The 22,086-nt window shown below is 43.8% G+C and overlaps 1 protein-coding gene across 5 annotated transcripts in view; it reads right to left on the bottom strand.

The window, feature by feature from the left end:
• DGLUCY (D-glutamate cyclase) overlaps window positions 1-21,537 on the bottom strand; it is an 87,493-nt gene extending 65,956 nt beyond the window's left edge. For 2 of the 5 annotated variants that reach the window (XM_073638251.1, XM_073638252.1), the window contains exons 1-13: window positions 19,920-20,008; window positions 19,308-19,419; window positions 12,306-12,459; window positions 12,002-12,200; window positions 10,535-10,685; window positions 9,555-9,677; window positions 9,069-9,266; window positions 8,679-8,939; window positions 4,548-4,647; window positions 3,661-3,809; window positions 3,465-3,584; window positions 2,016-2,167; window positions 474-635 (exon numbers count right to left, since the gene is read on the bottom strand). In XM_073638251.1, coding sequence (XP_073494352.1) covers window positions 495-635; window positions 2,016-2,167; window positions 3,465-3,584; window positions 3,661-3,809; window positions 4,548-4,647; window positions 8,679-8,939; window positions 9,069-9,266; window positions 9,555-9,677; window positions 10,535-10,685; window positions 12,002-12,200; window positions 12,306-12,459; window positions 19,308-19,419; window positions 19,920-19,943 — 1,884 coding nt within the window. In that variant the 5' untranslated portion in view covers window positions 19,944-20,008 and the 3' untranslated portion in view covers window positions 474-494. Of the gene's footprint in view, window positions 1-281; window positions 636-2,015; window positions 2,168-2,348; window positions 2,455-3,464; window positions 3,585-3,660; window positions 3,810-4,547; window positions 4,648-8,678; window positions 8,940-9,068; window positions 9,267-9,554; window positions 9,678-10,534; window positions 10,686-12,001; window positions 12,201-12,305; window positions 12,460-19,307; window positions 19,420-19,919; window positions 20,009-21,448 lie in introns of those variants that run through there. The other 3 variants (XM_073638253.1, XM_073638250.1, XM_073638254.1) reach the window with 3 other exon arrangements.
• Between the last annotated feature and the right edge of the window lie 549 nt (window positions 21,538-22,086).

Genomic DNA, 22,086 nt, shown 5'->3' with positions numbered 1-22,086 from the left:
CAGGAGTGGGTGATGATACAGAAGTGGTGACGTGTTTCTATTATACTTTTTTCTCTGATTTGTTCCTCTCCTGATTTTGGCTTACAAATACTGATGTAAAATACTGACCAAATACTGAACGTGTGAACGTGGCTTAAGGTTGTAAACAATCTGCAAGGAGCAAGTCTAAAAGAAGAACCTCGGCCAAGTGCATTTAGTATATATAATGCTGCAGTTTATAATACATATAAATTGAACACGCGCCAGTTTGTGGCCTGTCTTGGGCAGTGAGAACAGACAGACGCTTTCATCCATTTATTAAATGCGCTTTTTCTTGGCATCCTGTGTCAACAAAAATACATTTTTCTATTTTAACAATGGAGGAAAGCTGCCGTTCTTCACCACATACGTCTTGAGAGGAAGACTGTATATGACGAGACGTGCCGCTGTGCTGAGAATACGTGGGGGTGAGTGAAAATATCCTATGTTCTTACGTGTGATCTAATGTGACCTCATTAAAGTGTGACCTCCAGAAGCCGCTTGATCATGTCAGAATGAGCGTTGTAGAATGGGAGACCATCAACCTCCATGGCCAGATTCCCAGTAACCCCACTGCGGATCCCATGATTCACCAGTATCGCCAAAAGCTTTTCTTCCTGTAGTAACAAGTTGGACAGATGAAGGAAAAATATCGTAAAGGAATACTAAATACAGAAAACGAACAGGAAATACAAAACAGCATGTGACGATACAGAGTAAAATCTTAATAAGCCAGACGTTTCGATTTGTTAAGTCAAGAGAATACACTATTGTGTTTAAATTGTCTTTTACGTGTTTGTGTATTTCTAAAGGTCAGACCAGTATTTGTCTAACCCTGATTGCAGTCTCCTCCTGGAAACAATGTTGTTTGAAAATATGCTAATTGTACTAAAAGCCAGCTATTTACAACAGCCGCTGTGATACCAACTATGTATATAGATTACCTCAATAATAGCTGAGCCCTGCACTTTTACCTATTACCTGTGCCTGATGACCTCACACAGTTGAAAATATAAACAGGGATGTCTGCAGTGCTTGAGACAGAATGAGACTTGGGACACAGATTCTAAAAGACTTTACTAGGAGAATGAGAAACATCCTTCAGGACAGCAGATGGATTGCATGGAATCAAAAGAGGCACAGATTTGTATTCTACATGATTCTAGTCTAAGGGTACCGGCCTTGACTGGAAAGATTCAGATCTGCTCCATTAACCATCAGAGAGACATGGATACATTTTGGGGAGACCAGGAGAGGACAAAGAAGTCACCTGGCCCCATGGATATGTTGTTTTGGGGTTGCTAGGAGGGACCCACTGTCTAGAATCCATGGAGACATTTGGAGTTGCCAGGGCGGACCCATCGGTCGCCTGGCCCGATGGATACTCTCGGATAGGCCAGATTTGGACCCTCGGGCCTCCTTGTCTTGTACCTTGATGGACTGCTAACTTCCTAAGCTTGCTGTTACCTTCTCTCTGTGGGGGCCCACCAGAAGCGGTGGTCCACTGGTTGAGATAGTCGGCCCTGGAAGGCTCCAAAGTCGCAGCTGTTCTATCCCAGACGGGCCAGCGGAAGGGTGAGACTGTGTAATGTTGTACCATCTTGGGTATTTGCTGGGACTGTTCTCTGTGTTTATTGTCCGCTTTGTGGTTCAATAAAGTATTGCCACACTGTTTTACCCTCACCCTACGCCCACGGAAGACCCGGGATCTTCACACAGCGCTTCTTTCCTTAATCTTTTATTTAAGCCTATGATGATAATGTCTGTACAGTGCTGTGGAATTAATGGCGCTATGTAAGTGAGTAATATAAATATAAATAAGCCTATTTGTCTCAAATTACAATTACAACAGAGAAATATATAAAGAAATTATCTCTGTACGCCCCAGATCAGCCACGTCCTCGCTCCTCTGCCCTGTAAAATATTGTATAGCTCTACCCCATGGCTAAGATGAAACAAAGATGTATTAAAATTGTACAATTTAAATGGAATATTACCTTTTGGATGGAGGGGAGGGAGGAAGCCCAGGTAGCTCGCTCTGTCAATCTGGGGAACCCAATTGCCTTTCTTAAGTATCTATCATGAATTTGACAGGTGTTCAAGAGGTATAAGGCGCAGGACACAGCATAACCTCCCCAGTTGGACACACCTAGGGTATAACCAAGTCAACTTTATAAGACTGAATGGAGGAGAGAGCAGCAAAGGAAAAAAGCTAATAGGGTTGTCGTACCTCGAGAACGGAGCTCTGTAACGTGCCGGCGGTGGTGCATTCATGGCCTTTCTCCATTCATTACGGAGAGCTGAGAGATGTACTCGGATATATCTGGCTTTCCCATAAACAATGAATGGAGCCGTGGTGCATAATCCAGTCTAATGGTACATTTCAGAGCTCAGTTCTCAGGATCGATTGGTGGGGTCCTAGCAATCAGCAAACATCTGCATGAAGAGAACTAATGTGAAGTAAAAACATTTTTTTTTTTAGAAGCAACTTATCAAGATTTTTTTAACTTCTGGACCACAAAGCGATATACTTAAGACGATCTACGCCCCTACTATTAGAATTTTTTGAATCGGGTAATTTTTATTAAACAAAACCACTTTACATCCAGTTTTCCGTTTTTCTTTTTCCAAACAGGGAGAGGAAACAATAATAGGAGATATTGACATAGTTACAGATTAGTTCAAGGCAATCATAGTATTTGTATATATAGATATCAATTCATCAAAAACAATATAGCAACAAGAATTGGTATTAATGAGCCTTTGAGTAGAGACAATATCCATCTAACTAACCAAGAGCGGATTCTCACTAACTGTCCTGTCACAGGTTCTTATTATGATTATTCCTTTCTCCTTCTTCTCAAGGCCTAAGTGTAAGAGGACGGAGAATAGAAAGGATAGCTCTGTCTTATTAGTACTTAGGAAGGCAAAGCGAGAGTATCTAACCAGGGTCCCACAGAGACTCATATTTATGCATAGCGTTTCTCTTCTGACTCACTCCTCTCTCCATAAATATAATATTATTCATTTTATTCTTGGAGGGTTTGGTACTACCCCATGATATGCCAACAGATTACGTGCCTGAAAATGAATCCTTGAGGTGCCCAAAGCTATTGGAGCGTTTACGTCTATGTTTTCACCCAAGAGACCCAGTATACATCTACTGGCCTCTGGTTACAATCTCACCTCCAAATACGCTCTCCACAAGATCCAATACTCCCTTCCAAAAGGCTTCTATGGAAACACATTCCCACCTCCTGTGGATAATTGGATTTTTTATTCACCTCCACAATGGCACCGACAGGAGGGTGGATACGCCATAAATGGATGAGATGGGACTACCCCTTTAATTGCCATCTCTCGCATGGTTTCCGGTACCTGGTAGTCGGGAAACCTTTCCGTCAGTGCTGATGTGGAGATATCAGGAAAAGTCTTTACAGACTTACCAGCAATCACTGTGAAGTCAGCAGCCACGTCACATGCGATAGTGTCTCCATTTCTAATATACTTCTTCACAGCCTCTTTTACTTTTCCTGTCCCCAACTCATTTCCACCATCTCCAACCCCTATAAAGGTGCAAAAACAATCATTTGTCACTGTGGAAAGATCACATGTCATTACATGCAGAGATTGTAGAAGTACCAGTTGTGCTGATGCCTGGAATAGTCTGTGCAGCGACAAACAGTTCATCGATGGGATCCACTAAGTGCTTGATGTTTATTTTCCTAGCATTATAATAATTGCCATCACTTGCCCTTCCTGCCCTTTCTATGGCCACTAAATGATCAAACCTTGGAGAGGAAAAAAGAAGAAAAAAAGATAAAAATGTTACTCGGAATATTAGAAGTATAGAAAACATTTACAAAGTTGCTTAACCCTTTAATAACTAGGGAGTTTGGGGCCCAAAGCTGCATTTGCTTTTTGTTTTGCAGTCTATTTTGCACAGCTTGGCCCAATATGAGCACAGAGTCTAGATGATCGTGGAGACAGAAAACTGACAGCTGATCCAGTGCCATCAAAGAGGTGATACAAATTAGCCAGGAAACCAATAGCTTTGTTAACACAGAGGGGTTAATATTATTTTGTGTGCACCTCTTTATTTATTCCATACAGTCAATTCTGAGTTATTTTGGTCTCCAAACAGATGGAGCCATTAGTGACTGCATAAATAAAGAGCTCAAGTGCATAAAGTATGGGAGGACGCAGAATATAGATTAATTAATCTAGGAGAATAATGTGCAATATGTCCGGATGAATCCGTCTAGCTACGCCACTGCAGATATGCAAAATGAGGGAAGGCTTCTTCTTTACTTTATGTGCTATCAATAAGAAATGGAGTTTGATTTTCCTTTAACAAAAAAATTAAAATATAAATAAATCACAGACTCAATGGTTCATCATTTATGGTCATGCTTTGCCCTATAGAACCTGTACGGTGATGCCGGGGAGTCCACCATGTGACGATATAACAGGTGAACCAGCGCTCATCAAGGCACTTTTCCATCGGCCGGTGTTGACTCTTCTCTCACCTGGGAACAGCGGGGTCTCCATTCTCACACAGAAATTTCATGGCGCAATCTGGAGTTTCTCCCTTGTAAGATAACACTGGCACGGTGGTCTTCAGGACTCCTGGTGAATGCAAAGTAATGAATAAATTAATATGTAATTTTCCTCTTTAGACAACCACCTCCCATACGCCCTCATAATGTGTCTTATGTGCTTGGGCCAGAGCGGGTGCCTCATGACATTTAAATTCAGAGCTCATTCACGTTAGTACAAGTGCTTGCCATGCTTTTCCCAGGTAGCACTCGTACCTAGGATAGTCTAAGGGACTGTTCACATGGCCGTGATTCTTTGCAGAACAAGCGGTCCGTGCAAAAACAAGTCCGATGTTGATTGGTGTGTCGAATCAAACCCAGCAATGAGAGTCTATGGGTCCGTTCACAGACTGATAGATAGAAGGTGGAGAGACATTTTTTTTTTTACTCATCAGAGAAAACTGATGAAACCCTGACCAAACTCTCATGAAACGCAGACTGACTTCCTCATACGAGAAGATCCCTGACTTGTGCTTCAGCTCTTACCTACATCAATGGAAAGGATCAGAAAACAAATGTCTCATCAGTGGTGAGCACTGACCAAAGGAATCACAGCAGCACATAATATCTTAAAGGGAACCTGTCATGTCACTTCTATAACTTACAATGTCCTCCCCAGGTCCATGTTAGTGATGCAATGTGCATCGCTAACATGCTTTTCCCAGGCAATTACTGCTTGATTGAATTGCTAAAATCACTTTATATACTTATAAACTTACTTGCTCGTTCAGTCATAGGGGTGTTCCTTTCTGTATTCAGTCAGCCTGGTTGCCGCCCATTGAATGTGAATGTTTATTTCACGCTTGCGCAGTTTCAATGTGTTTACCAGCGTTGTCTTTTTCCCCATTAGCAAGTCACTAAAGTCCCAGGTCACTACCATGGACCTGGGGACAGTGTAAGTTATAGAAGTGACATGACAGGTTCCCTTTAAAAGGAATCTACAATTAGCATACTGTAACAAAGTCACTGGTGTGATATAGGAGGGGAGGTATGTGTCACTCAGGTTGCTCTCCTGTGTGAACTGAAACCTACTAAATTTCTGCCAGCATGTTATATGCTGGGGGATAACTCTCTTAAAGGGTGTGGTTTTATGGGAATGGCAAAGAGGGTGGGAAGCCATTCACCCTACCTCCCCTCAGGGTGTGGTGGAGCAAGGTTTAAATGCGCAGTCATTTTTGTTTTCTGGCTGTAGTGTGTGGTCTGGAGAGGGAAGTCTCCAGGCTGTGTTGGGCTAAAGCCAGAGAGCAACACCAGAGGACTAGTGTTGCTGAGACTTCACTGTGCTACCTGCAGAGGGCAGAGCTTCACTGGCTAAAGGACTCTGTTATACTTTATCTATTGTTTTCCCACTAGCCCCAAGAGGGACTGTTTATTTTTATGGGATGCTGTTGGGAGTTTATGCCGCACAATAAACCCACAGAAAGTTTACCTAAACCGTGTGTCCTGTGTCTGCCTCTGGAGAGCCGAGCAAGTCGCTTTACCACAATACATAGCAAAGTTAGCCAGGGGTGCATGCAATAATAATTTCTTATTAATAACATTGGGGAACACAGGACTGCATATTAACGCTCTGCCAATAGGAGGCTCGACACTCGGTATAATGGCTGGCTTCTCCTGGTTGGCTATGCCCTCTTCTCAGATATTAGCCAGCTCATTTTTAGCCCAGTGTCCACTGGAGGCAGACACAACCCAGTATCAGGTCTTCTACAAGGTTTTATTTTTTAATATTTTCCTGTGCTTTTCCTGGTAGTGCTGATGTCCCCGGTCTTATGCCACCGTCCCGAGGAGCACACACTGTGAACTCCACAGTAGTATACCTCCCTGCACATGCTATTTGCTGCCGACCACCTTTCCCCAATTTCAGCCGCTGCATTGGAGTGCTGACAATTTGTGTGAGGCCACCTAAAGGGAGACTCTGTGCGCGGCCGAAGATGGTGGATGGGTGAGTATAACCATTTGACTAATCTCAGTTGGCACATTGTGCCCTCCTTATAGGTATTAGGTGGAGCCTTGGGACCTCACCCTTATCGGAGTCTCTCTGAGCCTCTTCTTAGCATCTCCTCAAGTTCCTTTCATGGAAGGTTGCATTTTCTGGTAGCGAAAACCTCTATATGTCAGGTGTCTAAGCTCGCTGATCTTTCCTGCAGGGCTACAGATAATTCCACAAAAGCTCCTGCTGATGCTGCTTAGGGTGTAAGGTACCGTAGGTCGCTGTCTGCTTGGGGTCCACATGGCCGACTATTGTGCTTTTTTCCACCCATTGGAACTGCTCTGGAACATTCCAGGCCCCCCTCCCCTCTGCTGTTAAACAAAAACATTGGATTGTTAGACTTGCTGTAAAATCCCTTTCTCGTTAAATACATTGGGGGTACACAGCTCCCACAATATACCAGGTTTTCCTGCCCGGGACCAGTTCTCGTTGCCTGTGGCCTTTGTGTTCTTTTTCCCCGGATTCAGGTCATGTTGGTTCCTGGTTGTGTTCTTGTTGTAGTATTTTTACTGTTTTTTGGGGTTGCTCTCCTACTGCTTTTAGACCTAAGCTGAGCTGCCTGGTTTCTGAGGAGATGGTATAGTCACCAGGCAGAGCCAACACTTCTTCTACCTAGGGTCGAGCCTCCTAGTGGCAGACTGGATACCCATCTATCTATATAATTGTCTTATCCCATCTGTCTGTCTTGGAAATCCCGGGTCGCTGATTGGTCCGGCCGTGGCCAATCAGCGACGCGGCATTTCAGAAAAACATGGCGGCCATTAGTGGCTCATGTGCGGCACGGAGGTCAGCGGCGATGCAGCAGGCTGCTCGCAGCATAAGTCCCCCGACCGCAGGCACCGCTGACCTACATGCGGCTATCGTCGGAAGATCAGCGGCTAAGGCCGCTGATCTCCTGAGGACAAGTGTGACGCCCCCCCCCCTCCCCTCCTCTCCTCTCCTCTCTCCTCCCGTCCCTCCCCCCCACTCAATCAGGACCCCGGCACCCGGCATCATACTTACCCCTCCCCGTGCCTCCGCAGCAGCTCCTGTGTCTTCCGCTGATGCTCTGTGACGTCTCAGGTCAGAGGGCGCGGTGACGTCTTTACGCCGCGCTCTCTCCTGACCTGTCACAGTGTACAGCGTGAAGATGCCGGCTACGCTGGAGTCCAGAGAAGCAGTGAGGTGAGTATTGGATTTTTTTTTTTTTAGTATGTGGCCATAGGGGACCTGCATGGGGCACTATGGGGGGCTGGGACATCCTGCATGGGGTATTATATAGGGGGGATGTGACAGCCTGCATGGGGCATTATATGGGGGGAGAGGTGACATCCTACATGGGGCATTATATGGGGGAGAGGTGACATGCTGCATGGGGTATTATATAGGGGGGATGTGACATCCTGCATGGGGCACTATAGTGGGATGTGACTTCCTGCATGGGGCATTATATGGGGGAGAGGTGACATGCTGCATGGGGTATTATATAGGGGGGATGTGACATCCTGCATGGGGCATTATAGTGGGATGTGACTTCCTGCATGGGGCATTATATAGGGGGGATGTGACATCCTGCATGGGGTATTATATACGGGGGATGTGACATCCTGCATGGGGCATTATAAAGGAGGGTCGGGAGACATATGCTAGAATACCCGATGCGTTAGAATCGGGCCACCATCTAGTGATCCTATGTCCCTCAATTTACTGAAAGAGAAAGGGACTTTATGGTAAGTGCAAAAATCTGATTTGTTCAAAATACATTGCGTAACAGGTTGTAAATAGCAGTGGCGACCTCAGTATATGCTGTAGTCTGCTTTTATCTCTAGACTAGAAGATAGAGGGTCCTGATGCTGATGCCAGCACTATAAAATATGTGATTTTACAGCGGTGATCCAGGACTCTCCTACTGTATAGAAACGAGCACTCGGCAATATGGACCGAGGAGGATGCAGCTATTGAGAAGCAAAATCTCTGATGCAATATATATAGAAAAATTATTATTTTGGTGAACTCCTGCATTATAACAGCTTCTCTACGTACAGTAATTGGAGGAACCCTTTAAACATAAGTAGAATATACAATGAATATACCTTGTTCTATAGCATCCTCCACAATTTTCTTATTCATGTCTATGGCGTGCCCATCTGTAACTATCGCAACCGTTTTTCCAAGAGCTTGCAATATGGCCGCCATAGCCAGGGCCCCGGGAGGACCATCTGTTTCCTCAGGAGGGACTTTCTGATAGTGAGTGGGGAATCCAGTGGTTATGAGGATGGATTTGGCATGAGATAGGGAGAGGCAGCACTTGAGAAGTTCGTCCTTAATGAGCAGATTCTTAATCCCTCTGTTACCTGCAAGATATTGACATTGTCACCTGTCCAAAAATCTTAGATATGCCACCAGATGTGAAAGCAGGAGTCGGTTTAAAGTGCGTTTTTATCTTCTGGATGATCCCACATTCATTTATTACATATAATTACCTGGGTCTATGCCAACAATTTCTTCCAACAACCTGATTTTTTCAGCTGTTCGCTTTGAGACCAGGCTGTAATGTAAAGGATCAGAGGAAATTTGCACAACTAAGGGCTCCTCCATAGCACAAGGGTCTGAAGTGTCTTCATTTTTAACATCAGTAATAAACATGCATCCTGGAGAGTGGGTGAACGCCAAGGGGGATCCTGCAAGAACAAGCACAACATGACATTTTAATCCTTGTCCACAAGCACAAACGAAGCCGTGAGAGTCATCTGTAATAGGGAAAGTGCCAAGGACAATCATCTGTCCCATAAAGCATGTCAGGCTGACTGTGTTGAGGAATATGGCAGAAAAAATATGGTGAATTGACCGCCATAGCTTACACCATTTCATTTCCATTCATTCATAAGATCCCACTTCTCCCTGATGGAGACTATGATTAATACATCAGTCAATTGAACCCGTCTTATTTATAGTGTGTCGATACTTACTGCAACTAACGACAGCTTCAACGCCCGTGACACCGCACGCCCAGAACACCGGGACATCGCCAGGGTGCATCCAAACCGCATCTCCATAATCAGTTTTCTGAAGATCTTTAATCCCAAGATAATCTGCAACATGAGGGAATAGGGGAAAATTGACATTTACAGCTAAATAATACATAATCCAGATTAGTGAGGCGTTCAAAAAAATGAATAGGTTAAAGGAATTAAAGGGGTATTCTAAACCCGAAGGTTACTTTAGAGGGGTTCTAACTGTTCACCGGAAAGACCCTGGTCCCCCATTATCTCAGCTGCATAACTGTGGGCAGGTGGAGAATAAATGGAGAGTACTGACAAAAACAGCCACAGCAGCTCCATTAAAATGCCACCTGACCGTAATCCAGTGTCTGTTGGGAATCAAGAGCTGGAGAAGCAATTTATTGGGGTCCTATTAGTCAGACCTCCCAATGATGCAGCATTAGGTGATAATCCTGCCTTAAAGGTCTTGGGCACTCATGGCATATTCATAGGGTGGATAGGACCTTCATCCATCTCCAGAACAGAGCGCCAACCCTGTCAGTAATGAGGAGTACTCTCATTTGCAGAGTGCCAATAAAAATTATTGGAAGGAGCCAAAGACCAGTGCATGGCCGCCTCCTCTCCATCCTGACCCTGTTCTGGAGATAGATATGTGTACTAGCACTCGGACCCACCTCTACTGGACATTTATCCATATGCCGTATATGTCCGAGGTGCAATCACTCCTTGTGCGAGGCTACAGCTCTCCCCACAGGATAGCTGATAAGTGTCTGATCGTTGAGGGTCTCAACCTTGAGATCACAGGAATAGTCCCTCGTCCCCATGAAGCAGCGGTAGAACATGTGAGCAGCTCAATAAAAAAAATTGTGGCAATGCCAGAAATAGCAGAAAGCAGCATCACAAGATAAAAGGGCTAAGAGCAGGACGTCAAATGGGGCACTACTGACCTGGGGAACCGAGGTGCACCGGGGCTCCGTGGTATTTCGTCATGGGGTTCGTAGCAGTCACTGCAGCCTCCAGCTTGTCTTGAGGAATAGGCCTCATGGTCACCACAAGGTTACAGGAAAACTGGCCGATTCCATGACACGGGACCATTGTCTGCGGGGAAAACGAACAGCTTAATATGGAGAAAACATGAGGACTCCTCCTCCTCGCAATTAGCGACAAGCTGATAGGTCACATGACACATAAAAGAAAACGCGGTCTGTCCTCCGAAACAACCGACGGAGCTATCAATGCAGCTTTGGATGTGACTACAGCAAAACACACTATGTAAAAGCATAAAAAGGAAGGCTAAGTTTTTTATAGATTTGCCATTGCGGAAATAAACAACTGGGTCAGCAAATCTATAAAATATAGAAGCAGCCAGAATGTGTGAACGCGACCCAACAAGAGATGCCTGATGGTCAACCATGAATATGAAATATGGCTATAACATCAATACGGCTGATAGAAAACTAACACTTATATCCTAAAATCAGAATGAATACTGCAAATTAGTTCTTAGCCAAAAGGAAGAAAACGGTCTCCTTTCTCTCTTCGGAGTGGGGCTGTTATTCAGTCATTTTCCAATATTAAACCTTATGCACACAACTGTGTCCAATTCTGCAACCCACCCATAAAAAAAGATGCATGAATAACAGTTACCCAACTGTGTTATCACGGGTGTGCCAGATGTGACAGACAGACAGACGCCCTGCAGTTGGTTGCAGAATATCCCTTCGTTTGGCATTACAGACACCTTCTTAGATCTGTCTCACTCTAGGACCCAGCGGCTACCTCCCTCCTGCTAATTGACACCCAGGCCTGGGTGTTTAAATACCTTGTTTGCTACAGGAGGCGCCGGTGATATTCACATGTTCCCTTCTGAAGGCTTGGAGCAATTGACATTTCTTGCAATCTCACTGAAGTCAGCTCAAGCTAAGTGACTTTCCCCCGTGTTTGTCTCCCTTGTTGTCTTCAGTTGTTAGTGGGGACTGACTAGTGCTCACCCCCCCCCCTTCCCTATCCAGGGCCAAGCCCTAGGGAAATACAGGGTCTAGGTTCCTGTTAGGGGATTGGTTAGGAACCAATATAGGAACATTAGGAGCCTAGGAGGTCTCCACTCTCCCTTTCCCTAGTGTCTGGGCTCCCATCCCTCAGTGTTGCACTTAGTCTTTCCTACACCTTGCGTGACATGTGTGCTGTCCATATTTTTCGTCCAATTAGTAAAAAAACCAGACCAGAATGGAAAGAGCACTAAGTTTTTCTCGGATCTGGCACGTATTAAAAGAGTTATGTGTGAGTGGCACCACGTACCCATATAGATCTGTGTGCTGACTCCCATGTCAATAAGCCCTAAGACACCTGGATGACTGGCGCAGGGGAAACCAGTGCATTCCCAAAGTGTCCAAATATTGAACCCATCCCCCTACCTTGTACATGCTGACGTTCCGTTCCTGCTCCACATTCCTCACAGGGACCCCCAATTTCTGCACTGCGCTTTCAAAGGAAAAGCTGCAACCCAGATAGAAAGTCACCATATCCTTCATCTGCTCGGAGTAACTCTCCAGACTGGCGAGGCTCTCGGTGTAGATGCCATGTTCATATCTCCGATATAGAAGGCAGTCCGTCCTGGAACATACGGAAGCTATGGATAAGATAGCCTGCACGTGTACAGTCCCTTTAATGCCACATGGAAACTTCTATAATATGGATAAGAGACATGAGATTCTTTACCGTATATCGGCGTCCCCGCTCAGGGGAGGACATTTCCACTCTCCGGGGTCACTGCGGTATAACAGAGGGAGAGGCCCACTATTGGCTTTGCAAAATTTCTCAAAATCTTCGGCTAAAGACTTGTGAAGAATCACCACGTTGGCCTGGTTATACCCTGAAACATTCACAATACAGAGTCAAGCATGGCGCGCCTGGAGGAAACTAGGGTCCGTACTTCTTGATATCTGAACTTGATCTGGGAATCACAATATATTTCCTGCCTGGCGGATCCAAATTTATTGCACGTAAAAATAAAAAAAATATCAGATTGAGGCCTGATCTGTTTTGGACATGAATTCCTTTGTCCTAGAGAGAAGACAAGTGAAATTCCGGGACTCATGTCAAAATCCTAATATGTTTCCTAGACAAGAGTTTTTCTTCCCATAGTAGAACATGAGTTAATATCACAAAGAGAGAACATATGTGCTAATTCTTGGTGCACTGATGAGGAGAGAATTATCAAGGAAGTCTCAAGGGTATGTTCACACGTAGCAGTAAGAACGCAGAAAGAATTGACCTCCTGCGATTTAAATAAATGCATGCTCCATTCATAATCAGCCGGCAGTGGATGGGGGACGCTGCAGCTGCACGGTTCGCCGAAGCAGATTGTTGCACCATAAAGGATCCCATACACATTAGTCTAAACTTGGCTGAATCCACCACCAGCTAATGGGTATGGAGGCCTTCGGACTCTTCCCATCCCCTAATCCTATCAGTGCTATCAGGGTCAAGAAGCGTGAATTTTAACATCTGACCCTTTCTTTCGGTCCTCAGAAAATAAGCCACTGTTTGACCCGTCTGTCAGCCACCATCTCCGCTATCCCCTTTGAAAACAAATAGAAAAGGTGTAAATGTTTCCCCTCCTGGTTCAACCTTACAAATACTGCAATAGTATATACAGTACAGACTAAAAGTTTGGACACACCTTCACATTTAAAGATTTTTCTGCATTTTCATGACTTAGAAAATTGTACATTTACACTGAAGGCATCAAAACTATGAATTACCACATGTGGAATTATATACTTAACAAAAAAGTGTGAAACCACTGAAAATATGTCTTATATTCTAGGTTCTTCAAAGTAGCCACCTTTTGCTTTGATGACTGCTTTGCACACTCTTGGCATTCTCTTGATGAGCTTCAAGAGGTAGTCACCGGAAATGGTTTTCACTTCACAGGTGTGCCCTGTCAGGTTTAATAAGTGGGATTTCTTGCCTTATAAATGGGGTTGGGACCATCAGTTGTGTTGTGCAGAAGTCTGGTGGATACACAGCTGATAGTCCTACTGAATAGACTGTTAGAATTTGTATTATGGCAAGAAAAAAGCAGCTAAGTAAAGAAAAACGAGTGGCCATCATTACTTTAAGAAATGAAGGTCAGTCAGTGCGAAAAATTGGGAAAACTTTGAAAGTGTCCCCAAGTGCAGTTGCAAAAACCATCAAGCGCTACAAAGAAACTGGCTCACTTGAGGACCGCCCCAGGAAAGGAAGACCAAGAGTCACCTCTGCTTCTGAGGATAAGTTTATCCGAGTCACCAGCCTCAGAAATCGCAGGTTAACAGCTCAGATTAGAGACCAGGTCAATGCCACACAGAGTTACATAGTTACATAGTTTATAAGGCCGAAAAAAGACAAGCGTCCATCCAGTTCAGCCTATTTCTTGTGCACTGCAGCTATTCCGCAGCGTTGATCCAGGGGAAGGCAACAAAAAACCATGAGGTATAGGCCAATTTACATCACTGAGGAAAAATTCACTTCCCGACAACAATCTGGCAGTAAGATTAAATCCCTGGATTAATTAACTAAGCATAAGATGTAATTTTATTGTTCTCAAGAAAGGCGTCCAGGCCTCTCTTGAACTCATTAAGTGAGTTGGACATCACCACTTCCTCTCCCAGAGAGTTCCAGAGTCTCACGGCTCTGACCGTAAAGAATCCCCTTCTATGCTGGTGCAGGAACCTCCTTTCCTCCAGACGCATAGTGTGCCCCCTCGTCTTTGTCACCATCCTTGGTATAAACAGGTCATGGGAGAGATCTCTGTACTGCCCCCTGATGTATTTATACATGTTTAGGAGGTCTCCCCTAAGCCTTCTCTTTTCCAATGTAAATAGGCCTAATTTTGACAACCTCTCTGGGTATTCTAGTCCCTCCATTCCCTTTATTACCTTAGTCGCCCTCCTTTGTACCCTCTCTAGCTCCAATATGTCTTTCCTGAGCACCGGAGCCCAGAACTGTGCACAATATTTTAAGTGCGGCCTTACCAGCGCTTTATACAGAGGAAGAACAATGTTCTCATCATATGCCCCTATTCCTCTTCTGATGCATGCCATGACTCTATTTGCCTTCGCAGCTGCTGCCTGACACTGGGCACTCCAATTTAATTTGCTGTTAACCAAGACGCCCAGGTCCTTCTCCATGTCAGATTTCCCCAACGGTTTCCCATTTAATATGTATGGGTGACTGCTGTTTTTCTTTCCCATGTGCATGACCTTACATTTATCGGCATTGAACCCCATTTGCCATTTTTTGGCCCAACTCCCCTTTTTTGGCCCAACTCTGTAGCAGCAGACACATCTCTACAACAACTGTTAAGAGGAGACTTTGTGCAGCAGGCCTTCATGGTAAAATAGCTGCTAGGAAACCACTGCTAAGGACAGGCAACAAGCAGAGGAGACTTGTTTGGGCTAAAGAACACAAGGAATGGACATTAGACCAGTGGAAATCTGTGCTTTGGTCTGATGAGTCCAAATTTGAGATCTTTGGTTCCAACCACCGTGTCTTTGTGCGACGCAGAAAAGGTGAACGGATGGACTCTACATGCCTGGTTCCCACCGTGAAGCATGGAGGAGGAGGTGTGATGGTGTGGGGGGCTTTGCTGGTGACACTGTTGGGGATTTATTCAAAATTGAAGGCATACTGAACCAGCATGGCTACCACAGCATCTTGCAGCGGCATGCTATTCCATCTGGTTTGCGTTTAGTTGGACCATCATTTATTTTTCAACAGGACAATGACCTCAAACACCTCCAGGCTGTGTAAGGGCTATTTGACCAAGAAGGAGAGTGATGGGGGGCTACGCCAGATGACCTGGCCTCCACAGTCACCAGACCTGAACCCAATCGAGATGGTTTGGGGTGAGCTGGACCGCAGAGTGAAGGCAAAAGGGCCAACAAGTGCTAAGCATCTCTGGGAACTCCTTCAAGATTGTTGGAAGACCATTTCCGGTGACTACCTCTTGAAGCTCATCAAGAGAATGCCAAGAGTGTGCAAAGCAGTCATCAAAGCAAAAGGTGGCTACTTGGAAGAACCTAGAATATAAGACATATTTTCAGTTGTTTCACACTTTTTTGTTAAGTATATAATTCCACATGTGGTAATTCATAGTTTTGATGCCTTCAGTGTGAATGTACAATTTTCAAAGTCAAGAAAATACAGAAAAATCTTTAAATGAGAAGGTGTGTCCAAACTTTTGGTCTGTACTGTATATATTCACACAGATTGCTGGAGCAGGTGCATGCATTTCTGCAAACTGCATTCAGATGTATATGTCCATGGCCTTACGTAGCACATCCAGTATCGCACTGCCAGGTATTACTAGGAAATGAGACCAACAGTCTTCACTTTGCAGAGTAATAAATGCAATAGAAAGCAAAAAAGCGAAACGATTCAATTGTGATCACACCTGCAACACCATCTAGTGGTACATGTGGATTACTGCATTTATACCAATGCAGAAAGAAAGGGAATTATAAAACATTAAGGGCAACTGTGCCAGGGCTGTGGAGTCGATAAGCCAAACCACTGACTCCAACTCCTCAATTTCCCTGACTTCCAACTCCACAGCTCCGGTCACTACTCAGCATGTACATAAAGTGCAGCACAGATTCATCTCAACTAAAAGCCGAGATCCTTCGATCAGGAACAGAACAGACATTTATAGAACATTTCATAACTTTCCAAAATTCTTATGAAAACATTTACAGCACATCCTGCATTGAACTAATGAACCCAATGTATTATATATTGTAGGAGTTGGAGTCGCTCCATTTTATACCAACTCCAACCCCACCAAAATGGACACGGACTCCGACTCCACAGCCCTGTGTCTGTCACCCCCAAAATTTAAACTAAACCACTTATACAGATATGTATTGGACTGAGCACCTAGCAGAATCATGTCTGGGTATCAGCGGACAGGTTCGCTTTAATATCACTGCTACAGTAATATGAAGCGAATTTCCTGCACACAAATCCTTCATACCTGATTGTGATTCAGTCCAGTGCAGATGTACTGGGGCGCCATCATGTGTCATTTTAATGCCAATATGAGGAGTAGAAAAAGAAACAAAAACAAAATACATACTTTTCCACATTGCAAATCTGCTGTGAAAATCCACTAGGAAAATAGCCACAAACTCTATAATGGGATTTTCAATAGATGAAAACCGTGGCCTCTAAGGCTGTGTGTGCACGTTCAGGATTTTAATGCAGAAATTTCTGCAGTGTTTCTGCATCTCTTGGCAGGAAAAACGCTGCGGAAAAAACGCGTGTTTTGCTGTGTTTTTAATGCGTTTTTGTACATCAATGAATGATTTTAGGAGCTAAATAAAGATATTTGAAAAAAGAAACGTGGAACATCGCTTTAACCCTCCGCTCTTCCCACTGAAGTGTAGCAGTGGCGAGCGGGATAATAAGGTTGGGGTTCATGTCAGCCTTGTATTGGCGGCTGACATGAAGCCCAGGTTAGTAATGGAGATGCGTCTATAAGAAGCCCCCATTACTAACCCCATAGTAAAGGTTTACGACACTTTTTCAAAAAAGACACGGCCAGAATAAAATATTTTATTGAAAGAAAATGACACATGGTTTTAATAATTTTTTTATTGTTCTCCCTATCCCCGACGCCCTAGTCTCCTGAAAAAAAAACAAAAATAAAATACAACCATATCCTTCACCTGTCCGCTGTCATGATGTAATCCAGATTGTCCCACAGCGATCCGGGTCACTTCTACAGCAGTCACATCAATCACTGATGTGACTGTTGTAGATGACAGCACTGTACACTGACAGGAGTGTAAAATCACTCCCGTCAGTGTACATGGCTGTGCTGCAGGCTGAGGTCACGTGAGTTCATCAGTTGAAGATCAGCTGATCATCCCCGGTGACCTCATACTGCATCAGTGGTAAGTGGAAACATTCGTGAGAATATTCCCACGCAGCACCGATGCCGTAAAGTGAGGTCCCGGAGCTCATCAGCTGATCTTCAGCTGGTGAACTCACGTGACCTCAGCCAGCAGCACAGCCATGTACACTGCCGGGAGCGAGTGCGCTCCTGGCAGTGTACCGCCGGGATGATTGGGTCGCCGGGTGACATCGGGAGGACGCCGGACAGGTGACAATAAAAGGTGTTTTTTTTTTTACACCGCATACACGCCGGCTCGGCTCAAGAGACTACTTCCCCCCTCAGCCGCGCCGCTCTCGCTGTTATCAGCGGGTCGGAGGTCGGATGATGGGAGAAGTAGTCTTCTTCCCCAACCCGTTTACCATTCTTTTCTGAGTTTTTGCAGCGTATTTGACCCATTGACTTCAACTGGATCAGTCAAATACACAGCAAACAACCGCAGCAAATCCGCAAATATATTTACACCTGCGGGTTTGTTGCGGTTAAATTTAAGTCAATGGGTGGGAAACGCTGCAGAAATGCTAAGAATGGACATGCTGCGGATTTAAGCTCAATGACAATCCTGAGCGTAAAATTCCGCATCATGTGCACAGCACATCAGGATTGTCATTGCATTAGCTGGCACACAGATTACCTAGCTTTTTGGTGCATTCCGCGTGGAAAAATGCATCAAAAAAGCACAGTGTTCACTTAGCCTGATGAGGTTTAACAGCAGCAAATCAGTGCAGCCATGAAGCTGACTAACAATCATGCCATTTTGCAAGTATGAGTGGACTTTACCTACAAAACCGTGCAACCAGTTAGAAAACCTCTGCGGATTTGTTGGAAAACCAATTATTAGCAAACTTGCTGTCCAATCACCTATATACTATGAATTACCAAGAGGGCCAAAATAATTTAAAAGATTTCAGTAACAAGTTCACTAAATATCACGGCAGTGTTTCCATTGATAGCGGCACAATGTACATACATGATATACAGATATACAACAATGGAGGCGGCTGATTATATCTATACCTCGCACTTTGGTCTCATGTCTGTTTCTTGTAATTATTTACAAAGTGCTGATACCTGGATTTTGGACTCGCCGCTCTCGTGGTTTATGCACTGTGTAAAAAGCCAATATCACAAGAAGTATCCTTTGTGGTAATACAGTGCAGTCACCTAATGTGTATGGTGGTCTCTCAACTCCCCCCCAATAACAGATATTGTGTGGAGAGAAGGATCGGGTTAAGTTTTAAATGTCTGATCCATTTGTTCTTTGGGAGCAACAAACTGTGTACTCAAACAAAATCACAGCAAGACCGCATATCAAAGGGATCCTCTTTACACTTGGAACCAGCAGTATGGCTCTATTCCCCAATAAAATTAGATTTTGTGTGCTTTTGTATTTGCCAGTATTTATATTTGAAACTCAGCACAGAGGTCATATGCAAATCAGGCAGGAAGTGCACTGGGGCGTGTCAGACTGCTACTTCCAAGTGCAATGACACGCCCCCCAGTGCACTTCTAGCCTGATTTGTATAAAGCTTTTACGCTAAATTTCTCATGACTTGCACATAGGAATTCTATGGGCTTACACAGCCAGAACACTATTTACGTATGTGAACAATAAGTGGTGATAAGTTCCTTTTAACCGTAACATGTGAACAACACCCATAATGAGCGCGATCAGATATTAGAAGGTCACTGGAGTTCGGCTTTCCCTAACAAAATTACTGTGGGGAGAGATGAAGGGCGGCTTAGCAGGGCCAGAAAAGATGACAAAACACCACTGTTACCTGCAGACATCCCTGATGTGTTCCGGACATGTATTCGATTTTGACGTATTAATCCACGGACAGCGGCTGGGACGAGAGACCTCAGCGAGTGCAGACAAACCATGCCAGGCACCTGCCAAGGAAAGAAGCAAACGATCATCAGGGTTATCACATCTGATTGTTCTGTGGGCAAATAAGAGGCCACGTTTATTGGCCATGTATCAAATGTGCAAAAATACTGCCCTGAAATACAAGGATATGGTGCAAGTAATAGTGACCGACAAACAACGGATTAATAATACGGTGCAACAAATTGGACTAGGGACTACGCATGACAAAAAGGTCAATGTTACCGTTCAACCACAGTAAAAAAAAAATGAAATTATGACGGATTAATTTGATAAAGACGCTAAAGGAAACAAAAAACACGGGAGTTTCCTGTAATGGTTTCCACTGAAATACCCAGTCAGTTTCACCTGCTTGAAAAAAAACGTTGTGTGCTCATAGCTAACAAAGAGGATATCATTGTTATACAATGTTTGCGCTTCACATAGAAGCAGCTCTAATCCCGGACTGATCTCAGCAGTATGAACATTAGAGATCAGCACCGCGACCCCTCCAAATGTCACCCACCTCAGGTGCTGCCGACTCCTCCATAACAGGCGACGCATCCCGTGCCGGATAATACAGCCAGAGCCTGTTCTCCACATTTTATACAGTCAGCATCAATTTTTAACTAACTGGTTAAATAGTTATACTTGAAGGGCATGTTTCCTAGTAAAGAAAGGCTTCTTTTTTCTCCCTGCATTTTTTCTGCAGATGTTTGCACCAAAACACTCAACAAAATTTATTGGAGTTTTTATTGCTTTTTTGTGTACAGAAAAGCAGCAATTCTGCACTTAAAAACACACTGAAGATCTTACACGCATTTTTTTTTTCTATAGGGGAAAAATGCACCATAAAGTACACCGGTCTGCAGCCCGTTTACACGCACAGTGGGTTGAAATCCACTTTACTTGGACTGTTAAATGCAGCAGATTTTCCGCTGAAATCCTATGTAAGAACACGCCCTAACACTGGATGAATTATCTCTTTTCTGCCGTAGCCATTTTTCATTTTTGCATTTTTGTTTTGTTCCTCGCTTTCTTCCAAGAGTCATTAATTTTTAATATTCCATCAAATCCATATGAAGTTTTTTTGTTTTTTTTGCAGTGCAAATTGTAGCTTTGAATGACACCATGCGTACTACCATATAATGTACAGAAAAACGGTAAAAAAATCTGGTAAAAGTGACCTGGAAATGTGAGTATGTCAGTACGATCATGGCGCTACCAAATTTGGATATTTCTTAATTTAAGAAGTGAAAGAAAAAAAAAAAAAAAAAATCAGAAATTAAAAAAATAAAAAAGAATTATCATTTTGATTTGCATTGCCATTCTCTGAAACCTGTAACTGCAAAGAAAATCAACAGAAAGAATTGACAAGCTGCAGATTTACACCCGCACTGCCGGTCAATTTATACACGGAGAAAATCTGCAACGTGTAAATTGAATCTTTCAAATATACTTGGCTGCTACAGTAAATCTGCAAAGTGTGCCTTTACCCGTTGGTCTTGTTCACGTTACAGATTTGCTGAAGCTTTTTCCATCTGGATTTTGGAAGATTTTAATGTAAAACGTGAAACTCGCCGCAAATCCATAACAGAATAGGCATCACGTGTGAACGCGGACTTAGTGTATATTCACATAAGACAAATTTATTAAAAACATTTGACTTTTTCCATTCATGTCAATGGAGCTTTCCAAATTTCATGCACCTGCTGCAGAAAGAAACACCATGTTACATGTACGGCGGCAGCAACGACCAGCGCTCCGCACTCCACCGCGTAGCGATGATTTATCCCATTGCAGACAATGGTGAATTTGGATTTTCATCGGCTTGTGTTATACATGCAAAATATAGCGATACTTATTGAATAATATTAACCTGCATGGAGGTAATACTTTCTACAGGAGCCTTTATTTCACTGGTCACACACTTCATTTTACTTTAAATATTGTGAATCTTTCTCCTTTTAGGATAACAGTATTTTCTTCTGATCTAGGATGTATGAACGAAGTGCTCTTAATACAAGGACATACAAACAGCAGGAAAGCACTCACCTTGTACAACTGAAGGTTCAGTGAATCCCCCAAATATCTCCGGAGCAGAAACAAGAAGAGAGAAACAAGGTTCCTGAGGAAAATTAGTTCTTAGTATCGCAGCGACACCTGGTGGTAAGAGAGCAGAACTGCTGTTATGGGGATTATTACTATTTATTACTGCAACTAAAGGGATTTGCTGATTCTCTATTATAACAACTCGCGTATCAATAATGCTTCTTTGTCTACGGTTTTCTCAAATGTTCATGATTGCTGCATTTATAGGATATGCTGTAAATGTCCGATAGATGCAGCTTCCACCTCTGGAGACAGATGCGCGGCTCTCCATTAATTTCTATAGGAACGCTAAACCTTGCCTAGTGCAGTCCCAGAACATCCAGAGCTCTCATAGAAATGAATGGAGAGAGCTGTGTGTGTCCGGCCACTTCTAGCAGATATAGTGATGGGACTTACATTTAGGCTGGGGTATACAGTAACAGTAATTCTTAGACAATACGACTATTTTAAAGCTGTGATTTTGATGCAAAAAAAAAAAAATGGGCAAACCGCTGTTACAAGTCCCTTGCATAGAAGCCTATGGGAAGGTGAGCCGACCGGCGACAAATAATCTAACACATTTGGAAACATTTTTGCTGTAG

The sequence above is a fragment of the Phyllobates terribilis genome, unplaced genomic scaffold (assembly GCF_046119375.1).
Source record: "Phyllobates terribilis strain yellow unplaced genomic scaffold, ASM4611937v1 Scaffold_7__3_contigs__length_470593459, whole genome shotgun sequence".
NCBI lineage: Eukaryota > Metazoa > Chordata > Amphibia > Anura > Dendrobatidae > Phyllobates > Phyllobates terribilis.
The sequence above is the reverse complement of the archived record's forward strand: the minus strand, read 5'-3'. Positions and strand labels throughout refer to the sequence as shown.